This window comes from Chiloscyllium plagiosum, chromosome 6 (genome assembly GCF_004010195.1).
Source record: "Chiloscyllium plagiosum isolate BGI_BamShark_2017 chromosome 6, ASM401019v2, whole genome shotgun sequence".
NCBI lineage: Eukaryota > Metazoa > Chordata > Chondrichthyes > Orectolobiformes > Hemiscylliidae > Chiloscyllium > Chiloscyllium plagiosum.
In genome coordinates, this window is record NC_057715.1 from 35,028,445 (window position 1) to 35,046,513 (window position 18,069).

Here is an 18,069-nt window from a genome sequence, read left to right on the forward strand (position 1 = left end):
GTTCAGGTAATGCATCATTAGATTCTCAAATTTAAAAAGAAACCACTCCCCCACAAGTTGTTCTCCCATCAGCTATCTTACATCCAGGCCCTCTTGTTATTGAGAGAAAGTAAGGACTGCAGATGCTGGAGATCAGGGCTAAAAATGTGTTGCTGGAAAAGCGCAGCAGGTCAGGTAGCATCCAAGGAGCAGGAGAATCGACGTTTCGGACATAAGCCCTTCTTCTCCAGCAACACATTTTTTGACACTAACCCTGCGACAGGGTTAGACTGCACTCTCCGCAACGAGGGCCCTCACCACTCTACAAATGGACGGAGTCACTCACCACAATGTCCTCTTCAGTCACTCGGGGATGTAGATTATTGACTGTCATTTTTGTTCCCTCTAATGGGCTCAGGTTCAGCTGTAAGGGAGATGAATGAGACACACGTGACCCCTCAGTAACTAAAGCATGGGCTCACTGAACTGATTATCGGGTCCTGTCAGTTTTGCAGGAGGCCACAAATAAAATAGGGACAGTGGGGCTCAGTGGTTAGCACTGCTGCCTCACAGCACCAGGGACCCAGGTTCAATTTCAGACTCTGGTGTGGAGTTTGCACATTCTCCCCGTGTCTGCTTGGGTTTCCCCTGGGTGCTCCGGTTTCCTCCCACAATCCAAAGATGTGCAAGTTAGGTGACCTAGCCGTGCTAAATTGTCCATAGTGTTCAGGGATGTGTAGGTTAGATGCATTAGTCAGGGGTAAATGTAGAGTAATAGAGTAGGGGAATGGGTCTGGGTGGTTTACTCACCGGAGGGTCAGTGTGGACTTGTTCAGCCTAATGGCTTGTTTCCACTGTAGGGATACTATGACTACGACAAAATACTCTGGTTCTGTAGGAGTGGTTGAACGTGAATATCAGACTGCAGTGGAAGGCATACCCAAACACTGAGAGAGCCCTGGGGCAGCAGTGTCCTTCCTCACAGACAAGGCAGGTTCTAGGTGCAAAAAGCGGCCTACCCACTCCTGGACACCCTCCTATATCCTCTATTTTAAAGTCAGCTCTTATTGGACTACAGATGAATATAAAGGCACTCAGAATCAGACGAGGAACAGCCTGCAGCCAGTCCAGTTTTGAGAGAAGAGTAGCAGAGCGGAACTATGGATGGAGTCCTGTAGTAGTGCATATTTTATAATTTATGCACATCACTGAATTTCAACAGCCTGTGAAGGCCCATAATGGATCACAAGGAGAGAAATCGACTTGGTCACACCCTCCTCCAGTCAGATTTGTACCTCAAGTTGGAAAATACATTCCATTCTGCACAGCCTCTGGGCTGATAATCAAAAGCTGTAATTGTGAGGGAATCCTGGGGTCTGGAAGTCAGTGATTAATGTGGACGTCAGGTACCTCCAGAGGCAACACATCACCAGCTGGGTCCTGCTCCGCCGTCAGTGCTGCCGTTCTTGATGTGTTGGCTGGCGATCTGCAACGTGTGAGGGTGAGAGGAGGTGGAGGAGGAGCAGTATACGAGTCATTCTGGACAACTTTTGTCAGAGGCACAGGCTTCCCCAGAGACAGCTGCGAGGCAGTGAAACCAGGCTGCACAAGAGGAGCAGAGGAAAGAAAAGGAGACAGTCTTTTGTGGATTAAATGTCACACTCGCCATGTTTCAATCTCATTCACGTCACATCGCAGGTGAATCCTCAGACTACATGATTATTTAAAGCTGAACGTTTAAAAATGTCAAACTTTGCTGACCTTGAGACCCAGGTTTCATCTGGGTGTGGTCCTGACTTGAAGCACTCCCCACAACTATCGAATCACTGCGTCGCTGAAGATTCCTCTTGCTATTTGCTCAGCACCCCTAATGTCTAACTGCCATTCCCAGTATTCAGCCCTCTCCTTATCATCTGTTATCACTTTATCCATTTGTCACTTTGTTTAATGTCACCTGTCCTCTCATCTGCTCCAGAATTCCTCCAGTTCAAAATCTTTGTTTAATCAGATAGGATTGAAATTGTTCTCTGGTCTATTGCTGCTGACAACACCAGTCCCATATATTAATCAGAACCTCTGGTGGAACAGCATCATCCCTCTGTGATAACCAGAAGCTCTGTGACATATGGAATGGGCCAGGGATAGTGAATTTCCACTTGAGGCAGGGGGCTCTGTTTGACCAAGTTCTGGCCTTGATTGGTCTTCCGGTGAGAATGCCCAGAAATAGTTAGAGAGCCAGGAAAGGGATATTGAGGAAGAGAACGGCTGTGAAGGCAACTAAATCTGGGAAGGAACCAAGAATCAGTTCAGACTGTTGGCCTGTGGGCAAAGGAGAAAGTTTACATTGAAGGCAGTCCATGTCAGCACCAACTGTGCCTAGGTGAAATAACATGCAGTGTGAAGAGATAGAATAGAGCTGTGTGTTTAAAAAAGGAGACATTGAGGTCTGCAGAGGCTGGAGATCAGAGTTGAGAGTGTGTTGCTGGAAAAGCACAGCCAGTCAGGCAGAACGAGGAGCATGAAAAATCGACGTTTTCGGGCTGGGGCTTTCAGTAAAAAGTTAATTCCTGATGAAGGGCCCCAGCCCAAAAAAGTCAATTTTCCTGCTCCTCGGATGCTGTCTGACCTGCTGTGCTTTTCCAGCAACACTCTCTCAACTCTATTTAGAAAAGGAGCCTACTGTCAAGGCTTTGAAGACTCGGTGCCCCAGTCTGTTTTAGAGGCCAGCCTACAAAGCAGAATATAGCAACTTAGGGTGTAACTTAAAAGGTACGATTAATACCACTGCTACATTCTAGCAAGAGTCAAAATAACAGGAGATACCAGATGAATGGAGAAATGGTGTAGGAGGCATGGATTCTGATGGTGTATATGTATTTCAGTTAAACAGGCAGCTGCATCAAGTAATGGGGAAGGCATATTGTTTATTGATCTTCATTGCACGGGGATTTGAATTGGGAAGGAGGGGTGCCTGACTGCAATTACACAGGACCTTGGCAAGACCACAGCTGGAGTACTGCATGCAGTTTTGCTCTTCCTAGCTAAGCAAAGACATACTTGCCATAGAGAAAGTGCAGAGAGATTCACTCGGCTTATACTGGAGATGGTAGGATGAGAAGAGATTGGTTCAAACAGGGCCTGTATTCATCAGTGTTTAGAAGGATGAGAGCTGATCTGATTGGAATGGCTAATATTCTAACATGGCTAGACAGACTAGATACAGGGAGGTGAAAATGAGTTGCTGGAAAAGCACAGCAGGTCAGGCAGCAACCAAGGAACAGGAGAATCGACGTTTCGGCCATGAGCCCTTCTTCAGGAATGAGGAAAGTGTGTCCCTCATTCCTGAAGAAGGGCTTATGCCCGAAACGTCAATTCTCCTGCTTCTTGGATGGTGCCTGACCTGCTGTGCTTTTCCAGCAACACATTTTCAGCTCTGATCTCCAGCATCTGCAGTCCTCACTTTCTCCTCATAGATACAGGGAGGGTAGGTTCCCTGATTGGAGAGTCCAGAGTCAGGGGTCACAGTCTCAGGAAATAAGGTATGCAATTAAGCTTTGTGCTTGAACAATTGGGAGACAGACTGAGTATATCATGGAACTTTGAGCAGTGGGAATTTGGCGGAAGAGGTGCTTTTAGCTTTTTAGTTTCAGTTTATAGTTTATAAAGGCCCTTTTGGTTGTTTATAGTTTGTAAGGATCATAAATCTGTAGTAACAGGATCAGGCAATAAGGGCACCAGAGTAATTGATGTTATTTGTTATTAAGCATCTTTCAAAAGGTTTAAAGAGGTAAATGTTTAATAAAAAGGATAAGGTTCTAAAAGCAGAATGTAGGAAGTTGAAAAATAGGACCTCAAAGTTAGTGATCTCAGGATTACTACCAGTGCCACATGCTGGTCAGAGGAGAAATAACAGGACATATCAGGTGGAAACATGGTTGAAGAGATGGTGTGAGGGGGAGGATTTCAGATTCCTGAGGTGTCAGGACTAGCTCAAGGGAGGTGGGACAAGCTGAACCTGGACAGAACGAGAACAGATGTCCTTGGTGGAGGATTTGCTAGAGCGGTTAGGAAGGCAAGAGGATGGGGGCCTATTGGAGGAGTTGAAGGTAGGGGAAACAAGGAAAAGAGCAAAAGACAAAGGGGAATAAGAGAAGTGACAGACAGAGAAATCTAAGGCAAGAATCAAACAGGGCCACAGTAAAAATTCATGGGAATATCAAAAAGACAAGCCTTCGGGCTTTGTGCCTTAATGTGCGGAGCATTCACAACAAAGTGGAGGAATTAACCATGCAAATCGAAGCAAATGGTGTGATATAAGTTGGGATTTGGAGACGGGGCTGCACGGTGTGTGGGGATGGGAATTGAATGTCCAAGGGTATTCAGTATTTGGGAAGCACAGACAAAAAGGAAAAGGTTGTGGAGTTGCCTTCCTGGTTGGAGAAGACATTAACACAAAAGTGAGGAAGGATATTAGTTCTAATGATGTGGAATCTTTATAGCTGGAGGCTGACAAATACGAAGGGACAAAATGCATTTGGGAGGTCTGCATACAGACCCTCCAACTGTATGGATGCTGTTGGCAGCAGCATTAAACAGGAAATTTGTTGTAAATCATAAAATAAAGGAACATCTATAATTATGAGTGTCTTTAATCTGCATATGGATTGGAAAAAAATCAAATTAATAACGATACTGCAGAAACAGAATTCCTGGGATATTAAGGGGATGGTTTTCTGGACCAATACATTGAGGAACCAGCTCGAGAACAGGCCGTCCTCGGCTGGGTATGATGTAATGTGAAAGGACCAGCTGGTGATGTAGCTGTGTCAGGTTCCTTAAGGAACAGCGACCACAATGTAATAGAATTCCTCATCAAGCTGGAGAGCAAAGTAGCAGATTGCGACGACAGGACTGAATCTAAAAACAGGAAACTATAATGGTCTGAGATACACATCAAAAATGATAGATTGGGGAAGGTTACTTTAAGGAATAATCGTGGAAAGGCAATGGCAAACATGCAAAGAGCACATGGGAGAACTGCAGCATTGTTGTCTGGTGCACAAGTAAAATGGGAAAGGTGGCCAAACGATGTGAGAGAAATGAGAGACAGTACTAGATACCAGGGAGAGAGATACAAATCTACCAAGAAAAACAACACAGCTGAGGAGTGGGAGCAGTTTAGTATTCAGTAAAGGAGGACAAGGGGATTGGTCAAGACGGGAGAAAATAGAATGCGAATGTATGCTTGTGAGGAACATAAAACTGACTGTACAAGTTTCTCTAGGTACATGAAGAGAAAAAGATTGGTGAAGACTAATGTATGTTCCTTACAGTCAGAAACAGGGGAACAAATGGGTAACAAAGAAATGGCTGACCAACTAAACACATACTTTGTTTTTGCCTTTACAAAGGATGACATAAATAATATACCAGAAGTGTTGGGAAACACAGGGTTCAGTGAGAGGGAGGAAATAAAGGAAATCTGTATCCATGGAGAAATGGTTTTGGGGAAATTAATGGGATTGAAGGTCGATAATTCCCCAGGGCCTGATAATTAACAGCTCAGACTACTTAAAGGAGGTGGTCATTTTTGAAGTTTCTATGGATTCTAGAACAGTTCCTACAGATTGGAGGCAGACTAATCTAACGCCACTACTTAAATAGCGAGGTAGAGGGAAAACCAGGAAATGTGCTAAGAGGAGGCACGGTGGCACAGTGGGCAGCACTGCTGCCTCTCAGCGCCAGAGACCCGGGTTCAATTCCCGACTCAGGCGACTGACTGTGTGGAGTTTGCACGTTCTCCCCGTGTCTGCGTGGGTTTCCTCCGGGTGCTCCGGTTTCCTCCCACAGTCCAAAGATGTGCAGGTCAGGTGAATTGGCCATGCTAAATTGCCCGTAGTGTTAGGTAAGGGGTAAATGTAGGGGTATGGGTGGGTTTCGCTTCGGCGGGTCGGTGTGGACTTGTTGGGCCGAAGGGCCTGTTTCCACACTGTAATCTAATCTAATCTAATCTAAAAAAAAAGGAGGGGAAGTGTCTTCTCCCACAGAGTGGGGAGCCTATGGAATTCGCTACCACTGGAAATGGTTGAGGCCAAAGCATTGCATAATTTTCAGCAGGAGTTGGATATAGTACAGTGGGCTAAAGGGATCAAAGGGTATGGAAGAAAAGCTGGAATAAGCTCGAGTTGGATAATCAGCCATGACCATAATGAATGGTGGTGCAGGGACAAAGGACCAAATGACCTACTCCTGCTCCTAGTTTCTATGTGCCGGATTGATGTTTGAATTGTCTCACGTCATTTTTCCCCATCATCCTGCAAATTTCTGCCATTCCAGCATTTCTCCAATTTTCTTATTCCTGTATCTGTTTTCCTGGCTCTTTCCAGATCGGAACACTGGGTTTAAAAAAAATATACAATCATGAATGACCTTAAACCTTTCTCCTCTAGTTACACACCCTCCTGCAACTGGAAACAGTTTCTCCTTAGTCACAGAATAACACAGAACTGAAGTGTACTGTTTCAGCCCATCAAGCTGGTGTTAACTGTATCAAAACACTGCGGTTTTAGGATGCCTCTTTTAATGCACATTTCAAAATTATTTAGCTCCCAATACTGTACCAATCTCCACACAATATCACCAGACATATTCAGACATGTATTTGGTTCTCTGAATGGGAACAAAAGAATGTCTCTTACCCTCTTCTGAGTAAGGTGGTTTGTCACAGTGTTGATTTTTGTGGGTTTGTTTGTTGCAGGTATCGAATGCAGGAAATCCTCTTCTTCATCTTCCACATCCTCATCCTCAAGACTCTGAGACAAAATACAAAACTGAGACTAAGGCCAACCCTGCTTCATAGGTCTGATCTCACAAGTCAGTCACACGGCAGCCTGATTTGATTATTCCTTTGGCAAAGGTTCAGACTATCACCATTGTACTGGTGGCAGCTACTCACCTGGAACAGGTTACTCTAACTCCATTCCCTGCCCTTCCCTCTCTGGTAAGGCTTGCATGATCTGTGCTGACTGGTCTCCTTTCACTGCTTTCTCATTCCACTGACAATCTCCAGTCTCTGTTCTGCATTACCGGTTCACGAGTCAATGGGAAAAACAATCGTTTTACCCTTTCCATATACATCAGGAGATACAAGTGAAATAATGAAAATAAAACTATAACCAGGCTGACATCACAGTCCTGGACAGGAGGCAGTGTCACTTTACTGGGCGTACACACTCAATGGTAATCTGACTCCCTAGCAGCGAAATATCCATTCATGCTTGGGACATGAAATTGGTTAGAACACCACCTAACAACCCATGACGTGAAACCCTACAGACAGGGCAGGAGCTTCTATCTGACACTGCTAGATACAGACACCAATTCGGACACCTTGTTGGTAATCACCAAAGTTAAGTCGCATGTCACCTTACACTGTCAAGGATGACACCTGAAAAATGACTATTATTGAAGGTACCTGGGGAAACTGCCTTTGCAATGACCAAACCCTGTGACCCATCGACTGTGGGGCTGAGAGTCAGAAACTGGGAAATTGTGGCCCAGTGACCATATGGGACTGCGACCCTGCAATCGCAGGCAGGCTGTGACCCAGGAGTTGTGTCCTACTAACTTGGGCACCAGAATCCAGCAGGACTGTATTCACCGTTATACATTGCTGCAACTGTATAGCAATTGAAAATATTATTTCTCTCCCGAACTGCTGCCACACCTGCCAAGTTTCTCCTGAACTTTCATCTTTGGTGTGTTTCAGGTCTCCAGCATCCCCTGCCCCTCCAGTTTTAAGGAGGTACAGTTTAGATAGGTGCAGCTCTATGATTTTCAAATTTCCTAGTTTTATACTTATTGAAGTGTCTGTCAGTGAGTGGTGACAGGTAATTAATGGCTCTCTTTTTCCAATGTACCTGTGGCATTGTAATGCTAGGGAGTGCTCACCTGGTCAGGACTCTGGTCATTCACCACATTAATTCGCATCCCCAAGGGCTGAGACAGCATTGCAGTGACAGGTCTTTTCTGTGAATGTGAAGTGAAAAGTGAAAGCTATTACATTACGTACAACGGCACCTTTGTGTAGAAGTATATTGACCAGAGACAGTTCAAAAAAGGCTTGTATTTCAACAGCGGCATTCACAATGTCCAGACCTCAGTCACTGTAGGAGCTGTGACAGCCAAGTATCCTCAGCAAATCCCACATAAAGAACAGAGTTTATGTCGTGGACAGGACAATGGGAAAGCAACAGAATCTCCATCCTGTGATTTACCATTTCCTATTCAATCCTCCCAGCAACAATCCCTCCCGACAAAGACTTCCATGTTCTGCACGCCTGCTCCATATCCAGCCTACTACATTCTCACCCTGCTCACCAGCATACAGAATAACCTCAGATCAACACTCTGAAATGTCTCATCTGAAAGGCTGTATCTCGGACAATGCAGCACTCCCTCAATATCAGCACACAACCTGGATTGGTGCACCATGTAAAGAGCATAGGATTTGAACCTTGTGACACGCGAGGCAAGAATAACCCACTCAACCATAGCCGACAACCTGACACCCATAATGACTGCTAATACCCAGCAGAGCTCTGACCACACTGGGAGGGAAAAAGTGAGGACTGCAGATGCTGGAGCTCAGCGCTTAAAAACGTGTTGCTGGAAAAGCGCAGCAGGTCAGGCAACATCAAAGGAACAGGAGAATTGACATTCTTCCTCATTCCTGAAGAAGGGCTTATGCCCGAAACGTCGATTCACACTGGGAGGGAGGTCAGGATTGTCTCTGTGCAAGGCACGCCCCAGTTAGTCACACTGATGACCCCACTTTCTATGGAGTTAATGGACCACAAAGTACCAGCCATTTCAACTGCACGGTAAAGGTGTATAATGTTTTAAACTGCTCCACAGCACTCGTGCTTTCTTTCTCTCGAGATTTTGTTAAACATTTGTTCACGGGATGCATTTTTTTTAAACAGATTTACAGTCTTCACAGGATTTATCTCTTGTTGTAACATTAATTGCTACTTGTCAAAGAAATGTCCAAATGCAACTGCAATTTGTGCATTTCCGGATTTCAATTTTGAAAGGTCTGGCTTTAATTTATGTCCCTGAGATCTGGAGTCTTAAAACCAGCAGAATGAAGAGCTTACGCCCGAAACATTGACTCTCCTGCTCCTCGGATGCTGCCTGACCTGCTGTGCTTTTCCAGCAACACCCTCTCGACTCTGAAACCAGCAGAACTGGTTATTAAAAGAAACCAAGGAACTGCAGATGCTGGAGACCTGAAACATACCAAAGCTGAAAGTTCAGGAGAAACTCAGGTGTGGCAGCAGTTCGGGAGAGAAAACAGAGTTAACATTTCGGGTTCGGTGACCAGGGATTCTAAGCAGGGGTTTCTCAACAGTCTTGTCCATTCTAATGCTCTAATTTTATAGCTACACAATGTGGGTTTCTAATCTAAAGGAATGGTTCCTGAATGGGGCAAACTTTGGAAGGTTCTAGTTAGAGCATCTACAACATTCTCAGCCACTTCCTTCACAACCGTGGACTAGAAAGCAGCTGGGCTGGAAATGTGTTGCTGGAAAAGCGCAGCAGGTCAGGCAGCATCCAAGGAGCAGGAGAATCGACGTTTCGGGCATAAGCCCTTCTTCAGGAATGAGGAAGAACGTCGATTCTCCTGTTCCTTGGATGCTGCCTGACCTGCTGCGCTTTTCCAGCAACACATTTTCAGCTCTGATCTCCAGCATCTGCAGTCCTCACTTTCTCCTAGAAAGCAGCTGAGCCTGGCAATCTGACACACTTCAGAGCTGTAGATTTCCTTGTTAATATTGCTGAGTCCCATTCATGATTTAATTATTAGTTTCCTTGCAAACTCCAGCATAGCAACCTCTTCAATTGTAAATACTGATGCAAAACAATTCAATAACATATCAACCATTTCCAAACTTTCATTTTCAGTCTCATGGCTTTGTCAGCCTTCTAGGTACCCAACTCCCAGTGAGAGAGAGATTCCCTGCCCAAGTGCTGCCACCGGTGGTACTGTAGGTGGTCCAAGGATGAGGAATGTTTTACAATTACAATTGGAAAGCGTTGTTTCTTGATTTTGTCATTTCTTCCAAGTTTCTTTTCTTGTCCTCTTACTTTGTAGTTGTTCCTTTTTTTCAGAAAAGATCAGCCTTCAGTTCTGAAGGTCGGTCACTGGACCTGAACGGTGTTTTCTCTCCAAGGACATTGTTTGACACACTGGCCAGCCAGGCTGACACACTCACCGACCCTGGTAGCACCTCCCCGAAACACTCACACCAGCAATCGCACCCCCTAGACCGAAGCACTCACATCCCCTCCCCCAGACTGATACACTCACCCCTACCGCAAGAGACTGACACAATCAATCACCACACCCTCCCGCTGGAATGACACACCAACCCCTCCCCCAGACTGACAGAGTGACTGGCCAGATGACACATGGGGACAGTTGTTTCTTTCGGCACATGTGGTTTTTCAGGCATTGTCTGCTTCTCATTTCAACTTTCATTTTTCAAATACTGTAAGGCTTCACTATTTCATTTCAAACCATATTTCCCGTCCTCTCTGCAGATTCCGTAACCCTCTTCCTTCTCTCTCTCTCTCCGTAAGTTTAAATTCTCTCCATACCTTTGGCTGTCTAGGCCGGTGCAACACACATTCACGTTCTCGGCTGAATTTAAATGTTTGTGGCAGTGCACCCACTCAGTGGTTAGGGAGTCATTTATAGATCTCTCCTGGCCATCTCTGATGGGCAGAAATTCAAATCAGCCTGGCTGCTTTCAGGGTATACCCAGCTCCCAGCGAGAGAGATTCCCTGCCTGAGAGCTGCCACTGTTGGTACTATAGGTAATCCAAGGATGAGGAATTTTACCGGAGACCTGGGACACGGGCAAGCTGGCTGGGATAACTGGCGAGGATAAGGAAGGGGGAATAAGTGTAAAGGGCATGGATTTGTGTCTTCCCTTTGAGTCCCTCTCTTGCTTCTGATGGTTCCCTCTATTGGCATCTGGTACCTGAGCATGCCGCCAGGGTTTGCCGAGCAGTTTGACAACAATGGTGAAGTCTCTGCCCCATGGTGAAGGGTGAATCTGTCCCCAAAAGACTCTGGAAAATTCACTCACTGAGACAACCAGGTAGAAGCTGCTGAATTGAAAGGAACAATGATTTGCTGCTCTACCAACTATGGGTTGGTTCCCTCCTGCACGTGCAGATAGGCTCACTCATGAACATATCGGCAACAAGTACAGGTGGGAACCAGCCGTGACTGGAAGAGCGGTTGGATAAGTAAGGGCTGCAAGTGACAGAACAGCTGGCAAAGCTGTCAGAGACCAAGAGCCACAGTGCAGGTGGGACTGAGATCCAGGGACTGAGAATTGGGGACAGGAGCAACCTTTTTGCCAATGAAGCTAACTGCCCACCAGTGACAGGATGGGTTCTGTAGGGATGGAGACTGGAGATGCTCAGGAGGTAGGGAAGAGATAGGATGGGTGTAGGAAGGGTGGGAGAGAATGAACAGTTTCAAACTTGCCAATAAAAGAACACTCAGCCTACTAGGAGCTATAAAAACTTTATATGACTGTGGTAATGAATTCCTTGCAAATGATTAAGGAAACTCTAGTTTAAAGCCGTGCATGGTCAAGAGCTATAGGGGAAACAGCAGTGGATGTTATTGTCATGAATACTGGGTCAATTGTTCAATTTATATCCGAGAAACAGTAAAAAGGGTAGCAACTGTCTGATTAACATATTCCAGCTTCGTGAATATGCAACGGAAAGGTCATAGCTGTGAACTCACTGCAGAGGGCGTAGGTAGGGAGACGACAGAGGGCGTAGGTAGGGAGACGACAGAGGGCGTAGGTAGGGAGACGACAGAGGGCGTAGGTTTGTCATGAATACTGGGTCAATTGTTCAATTTATATCCGAGATACAGTAAAAAGAGTAGCAACTGTCTGATTAACATATTCCAGCTTCGTGAATATGCAACGGAAAGGTCATAGCTGTGAACTGACGGCAGAGGGCGCGGGTCGGGAGACGGCAGAGGGCGCGGGTCGGGAGACGGCAGAGGGCGCGGGTCGGGAGACGGCAGAGGGCGCGGGTCGGGAGACGGCAGAGAACATAATTAGGGTGGTGGCTTTTCTGTGTCGAAGTTTTATGCTGGTTATTCTGAATAAAACTTTTGTTGCTAATTTATGTCTGTTAATGAATACATTTTCTAACCTCCCTGTGATCTCAGTACCACCTGCACTGTGATACTTGGTCTCTGACAGATTCTTTGCTTGCTGTTCTTTCACTTGTAGCCCTTACTTATCCAACTGCTGTTCCAGTCACAGCTGGTTCCCACCTGCGCTTGCTGCCGGGGCACAGCTAGGATAAAGATGGGAAATCTCAATGCCTTGCTGTCCCATGATATGATTTTCTCACCACACTACCAGGCAACCACTTCCAGCTTGGCAGGGTGGAATTAAATTGCACACTCTGTTTCCAGGCCTCTGTTTTAACTGGTTTGGCTCAAATTTGAAAACTTCCATCGTCTGGATGCCCTGATGACAATGACATGATTAGCTGCACCATTCTCTAAGATTACGGTTAATCTACGCCTTGCCTAATGCAAGTTTCTCATGGCCCTCAACATTTCAATCTTCTTATTTCCTCTTTAAATACACCCAGTGATCTATCCTCTATAACTCCATGGGTCGAGAATTCCAGACTTTCACTACCGTTTGTGAGGAGAAAGCCCAGTGCATCTCAGTTTTAAATGAATGTCCCTTTGTTTGAGATTCCCCCACTAGTGGAACCATCTATTCAACATCTACCCTGTTAAGGCCTTCAGTATCCTGCCTGTTTCATGCTATTAAAGGCCTAATCCGTTCAGCTGTTCTTGATAAGTTAACCTCTTCATTCCATGCGATCAGTCCGAGTGAAGCTATTTCAATTACCTCCAAAGCCAGTATTTTCTTTTACATACGGGGACTAAAACTATACAAAGCATGTCAGGAGTGGCTTCACCCAATATCTTGTTCAGTTCTAACAAGATTTTCCTGTTTTTAAACTTCAACACCCCCTCCCCCCAGTAATAAAGGCTAAAAATTTAATTTGGTTCTTAATTACTCGCTACACCAGCATGCTAACATTTCATGCACAAGAACACCCAGATACCTGGGTGTCCTTTTGTCGGAGCGCCTCCTCCATTTAAATAATAGTCTGACTTTTGATTTCACACATTGTAACATGAAACGCCATCTGCCAAAAACTTTTCCTACTCGCTCAACCTATCTATATCCCCACGCAGATTCCTTATTCCCTCCTACCTATTTTTGTATCATCGGAAAATTAGGATCTCGTAACACATCTCCAAGTCATTAATAGAGATAGTAAATAATTGAGGCACTAGGACTGATCCTCATGGCATTCCACCAGTTACGCCTTTCCAAGCTCAAACTGATGCAGTAATTCCATCTCTGTCTTGTGTGTTAGCCAACGCTCACTCCATGCTAATACAATACCCCAACATGTTAACTCCTATCTTGTGCAACAACCTCTTAAATGGTATTGTACCAAATGCCTTCCGGAAATTCAAATACACATCTATCTATTGCCCTTTATCAATTCTGCTTGTTGTTTCCTCAAAGAATTCCATGAAATTTGTCAAATACGATTTCTCTTTCACAAAACCATGTTGATTACACTCAGCTTTTCTAACCGCTCTGCTGTTTCTTCCTTTAACGGACTCCAGAATCTCCAGACAGATGTTAGGCTGACTGACTTATAGTTGCCTGCTTTGTCTCTGTCTCTCTTCTTGTACAAATGTCACATTTGTGGTTTTCCTATCTGCTGGAATCCAGGGAGTTCTGGAATAATTCAACCAATGCCTCACTATCTCTGCAGTCGCTTCCTTTAAAACCCTTGAACACAAGCCCTCAGGTTCTGGCAATTTGTCTGCATTTGGTTACATTAGTTTGTCAAATAATTTGTCCTTCATGATGGAGTTTGTTGTAAGATCTTACCTCCCATTAGCACCTTGTTTATCTGATATCTTTGTGATACTTAGAATGTCCTTCACCATGAAGACCATTACAATTACTGTTATACAGAATTGGTTTACATTATCTGCCATTCCTCTGTTTGCTATTATCAATCCCCAGTCACATCCTTCAAGGGTCCCACGATCCTTTTATATACTGGTACAACCTCTTGCTGTTTGCTTATATATTTCTTGCTTAGTTAGCTTCATAATGAATGTTTTCCCTTTTTAATTAGCGTTTTTGTCATTCACTGCTGGTTCCTCAAAAAATTCCTAACCATTTTGCCCACCACTAGCTTTGTATTATATTGTTCTCCTTGACCTCCTTTGATAATCTTGGCTAATTTGTCCTTTTTTTTGACCAGAATTTCGCTGAGCATTATGAAACATCTGCTCAAATGTCTGCCACTTATCATCCACAGACCCTCACCTCAGTCTAACTTTCCAGATCACTTGAGACAACCTTTTGGCCCATCTGCCCTTATTTATGTTGAGGACATGGTTTGAGTTCTTCGCCCTTTAACTGAATCGAAAATTCTGTCGTACTGACCCATGCTACCCCCAAAAGAAGCGATACCTACGAGATCTGTCATTAATCCTCCCTCATTTCACATTACTAGATCTAAAACAGTCTGTTCCCGGGTAGGTTCTGCAAGGCACTGCCCCAAGGAACAATCCCTGGTGCACGTGACAAATTCATTTCTCGAATCATGTTCGCCCATCTGATTTGTCCAATCAAAATACTAATTTAATAAAACATCACCCATGACAATTATAGATCCTTTCTTACAAGCCTCCATTATGATTTATACTTTTGTCCTACAGTAAGACAGCTCTTTGGGAACTACAGATAACTCTCACCCATGACTTCTTTCCCTTGATATTTTGCATTACCTCCGAAATCCATTCCACATCACAAACTACTGCACTTACATCACCACTCACCACCAGTGATATTTCTTTATTAACAAGCTGGCCTTTTCCTTTCTGCTTTTTCTCCCCAGAACATTGAATATTCTTGTCCTGGTCACCAAGTCTCTGTAATAGTTATCAGGTAATTTTCATTTATTTCTATTTGTACCATCAACTTCCCTTGTTATAAATACTGTGTGCATTCAGATGAAGAGCCTTAAGCTTTAACTACTATCACACACTCTGCTTCTAATTTCTGTTGCACTTTTCTGCTTAGATTTTTGTTCATTCCTATAATATGTTGCCATTTCACTGCCCCAAACCTCTGTTGTCTTGTTTGTTTTTAACTTTTTAAACTTTGCTTGAATTGAACCTTCACTGCATGCCTGCCTACATTACTTAACTTAAAGCTCCACGTACAACTCTCAGTAAACAATTTACCAGGATGTTGGTCCCAACTTGCTTCAAACGAAGCTTGCCCCACTGCAGTAGGTGATTCTAATAGTGATGGGTTGGTCCATATCCAGCCTAGCAGACAGAATCAACATCATCCTCAACCTAATCACCTCCAGAGAGAATAACATTAGACCAACCAATCTGCACCATTTCATGTAACAAAACTGAGGAAATGCAATGCTATCCAAATTAAAAATCACAACAATAGGTTGTAGTCCAACAGTTAATAAACATTTTGGACTATAACCTGGTGTTCTGTGATTTTTTAACTTTGTCCACCTCAGTCCAACACTGGTGTCTCCAAAGCATGGATGCTATCCAAGACAAAGCAACCCGCTTGGTTGGCACCTTCAGCATTAACTCCCTCCACAACTGCGCACAATAGCAACAATGTGGAACAACTGCATGACACAGCAACAACTTACCAAGGCTCCTCTGTCAGCATCTCCCAAACCTGCAACCTCGCATTGAGGGGGTCTAAGGCAGCAAACTACAGGGACACCACGAGCTGCAAGTCTCCCCCATTCCCAAGTCGAGGTCCACCCTGGCTTCAAAATATACAGCTGCTTCTTCAGTGTCACTTGGTCAGTATCTTGAAACTCCTTCTCTAACAGCGACATGAATGCACCTCCCTACTCAGTAACTTTGAGGTGGTTCTATGATGAATTTCTAATCAACACGAGTTTCAGGGTTGAGGTCACTTCCATGGTATCACCCGGCCTTTGACCCTTGTCTCTCTGACCTCAAACCTCATACAGTCCTGAGGAAACAGACCCTTTGGTCCAACTCAACCACGCTGACCAGATATCCTAGTCCCACTTGCTAGCATTTGGTCTGTTTAAACCTTTCCCATTCATGCACCCACCCAGATGTCTTCTGAATGTTTTAATTGCATCAGCCTCCTCCATTTTCTCTGGCAGCTCATCCCATACATGCACCACCCTCTGTGTGAAAAAGTTGCCCCTTAAGTGTCTTTTAAATCTTTCCCCTCTCACCGTAACCTTTTTGACTCCCTTACCCTGGGAAATAGGTATGGGCTGTTCAGCCTATCCATGCCCCTCATGATTTTATAAACCTCTATAAAGGTCAGCAGTTAATCTCCGACACTCCTGGGAAAATATTCAGCTTCTCCCTGTAGCTCTAAAATCCAGAATTCCACGTCTGTCGAATATGGGCAACCTTACCCCAATTCTCTATTTGCTCTATCCGTGGAAACAGAATGTAGAAATTTTCAGATTATGGAGGTGAAAGCATTACTTGGTTTGCTCTGTTCTCCATATTTAATATAGGGTAACGCTGGGTACTGACTAATCAGTACTAACCCTGTGATATCAGATGCTCATTGGAAGACTCTAAGACCTGACGCCCCAGTTTCTCCAGAGGAGTGTAACTGTCGAGGTAGGTTGTTTGGTTGCTTGCCTTGTGTTAGCAGTGAGACTGTGACCCCAAAGCACAGCACTGACTCTTCACATAGGCAAATTTAAAACTTTTCTTTTAATAATCATAATAAATGTTGGAGTGGATATCTGGCTAAATTAAACATTCTGGTAAACTGAGGGAGGAGAAGCAGAGTTTGGAACCTGATGGCGTTAGCTGGAGCAATTCACTGGGAGATAGGAAGGGACAACCACCTGGCATGATGACTGACTGTTCCAGTGATGCCAATGCACAACCATTTGATCTGGTAATGCCAGTGCACTGTCACTGGCAGCTCCAGCAGAGTCTGTGGCAAACACCCAGCCTCTCAGACCAGCAGCACTGACAGTCATGTAGGGAACACACCACAAGATAAGAGATGGACTGACACAATATACCAAGGCTGCAGCATAAAAGTTTCCACCTGTGGTACTTGGAATGTTTTAGTTATCCTGCCTCCGGTGCTGACTGTTCCTTCTGTTGAAGCAGTAGAGACTGCGGGAGCACTTCTCCTGGCACTTAGGCGTTCCCGGGCATCCAACACCTTTTTCACCATCGGCCCTTTCTCGTTTCCATCCTGGCCCTTCCTCGAGTTGATCATTTCACGCGCATCAAGAACCTTTGAAGCACTCGCTGTTATTTTGGAGCGCACGTCCTTCTGTCCCAGGCGTTCGCGAGCATCTCGCATGGTTAACCGCTGTCGAGCGTCTGTGATGCCGATCTTCTGCCGTGCATCAAACGTCCGTTGGAAGCCGGTGACGGGCCAGCTCGTGTTCAGGTTCGCAAACTGATCTCCAATTCGTGACTTGACACCACCAACCACTGGCCTGGAACCCACTGACAGTCTGCAACAGAAGCAGTAGCACAAGTGAACCACAAAGTAAAACCCCCCAAACATAGGCATCTAGCCATTTGCTAAATCATCCGATACTGGCAGGACAGCTCACTGGGAGCAACATCGCAGACACTGAGCACCTGGATACTGTATCTACACGAGGTGACAGGACTGTTGCAAGTCTGTCGAACCATCGTGATACACAACTGAACGGCACAGGCCTGTGACACATGTGCATAATGTAGAGGGTGGCATCAGCCAAGGGGATTGCAATATTCTACAAAGCACTGGGTAGGTTAATGAGTTATACAGGGCTCATGGGTGGGAGGATAACTCCGGGGGTTAAGATGAATACAGTTCAGAGTTTACAGATGAATTTACAGGTTTTGAAGTAAATCCTGTGGTTGAGCAGTGA

The 18,069-nt window shown here is 44.9% G+C and overlaps 1 protein-coding gene across 1 annotated transcript; it reads right to left on the minus strand.

Annotated features, from left to right (window-relative positions):
- Positions 1 to 286: 286 nt before the first annotated feature.
- Positions 287 to 17,738, minus strand: poldip3 (polymerase (DNA-directed), delta interacting protein 3). Its single transcript, XM_043691441.1, has 5 exons — positions 17,244 to 17,738; positions 7,930 to 8,007; positions 6,678 to 6,791; positions 1,390 to 1,581; positions 287 to 403 (listed from the first exon to the last, which is right to left on the minus strand). The coding sequence occupies exons 1-5, from the start codon at positions 17,721 to 17,723 to the stop codon at positions 302 to 304; spliced, it is 966 nt and encodes a 321-aa protein (XP_043547376.1). The 5' UTR covers positions 17,724 to 17,738; the 3' UTR covers positions 287 to 301.
- Positions 17,739 to 18,069: the final 331 nt, after the last annotated feature.

Bases quoted from the DNA above. Each gene is read 5' to 3' on its own strand.
- poldip3 (XM_043691441.1), bottom strand. From the start codon at position 17,723: ATGCCTATGTTTGGGGGGTTTTACTTTGTGGTTCACTTGTGCTACTGC. The intron at 1,582-6,677 runs GTAAGAGACATT...CCTCTTGTGCAG, and splicing joins ACCACCTTACTCAGAAGAGG to CCTGGTTTCACTGCCTCGCA. The intron at 404-1,389 runs GTACCTGACGTC...TCTCCCTTACAG, and splicing joins GTGATGTGTTGCCTCTGGAG to CTGAACCTGAGCCCATTAGA.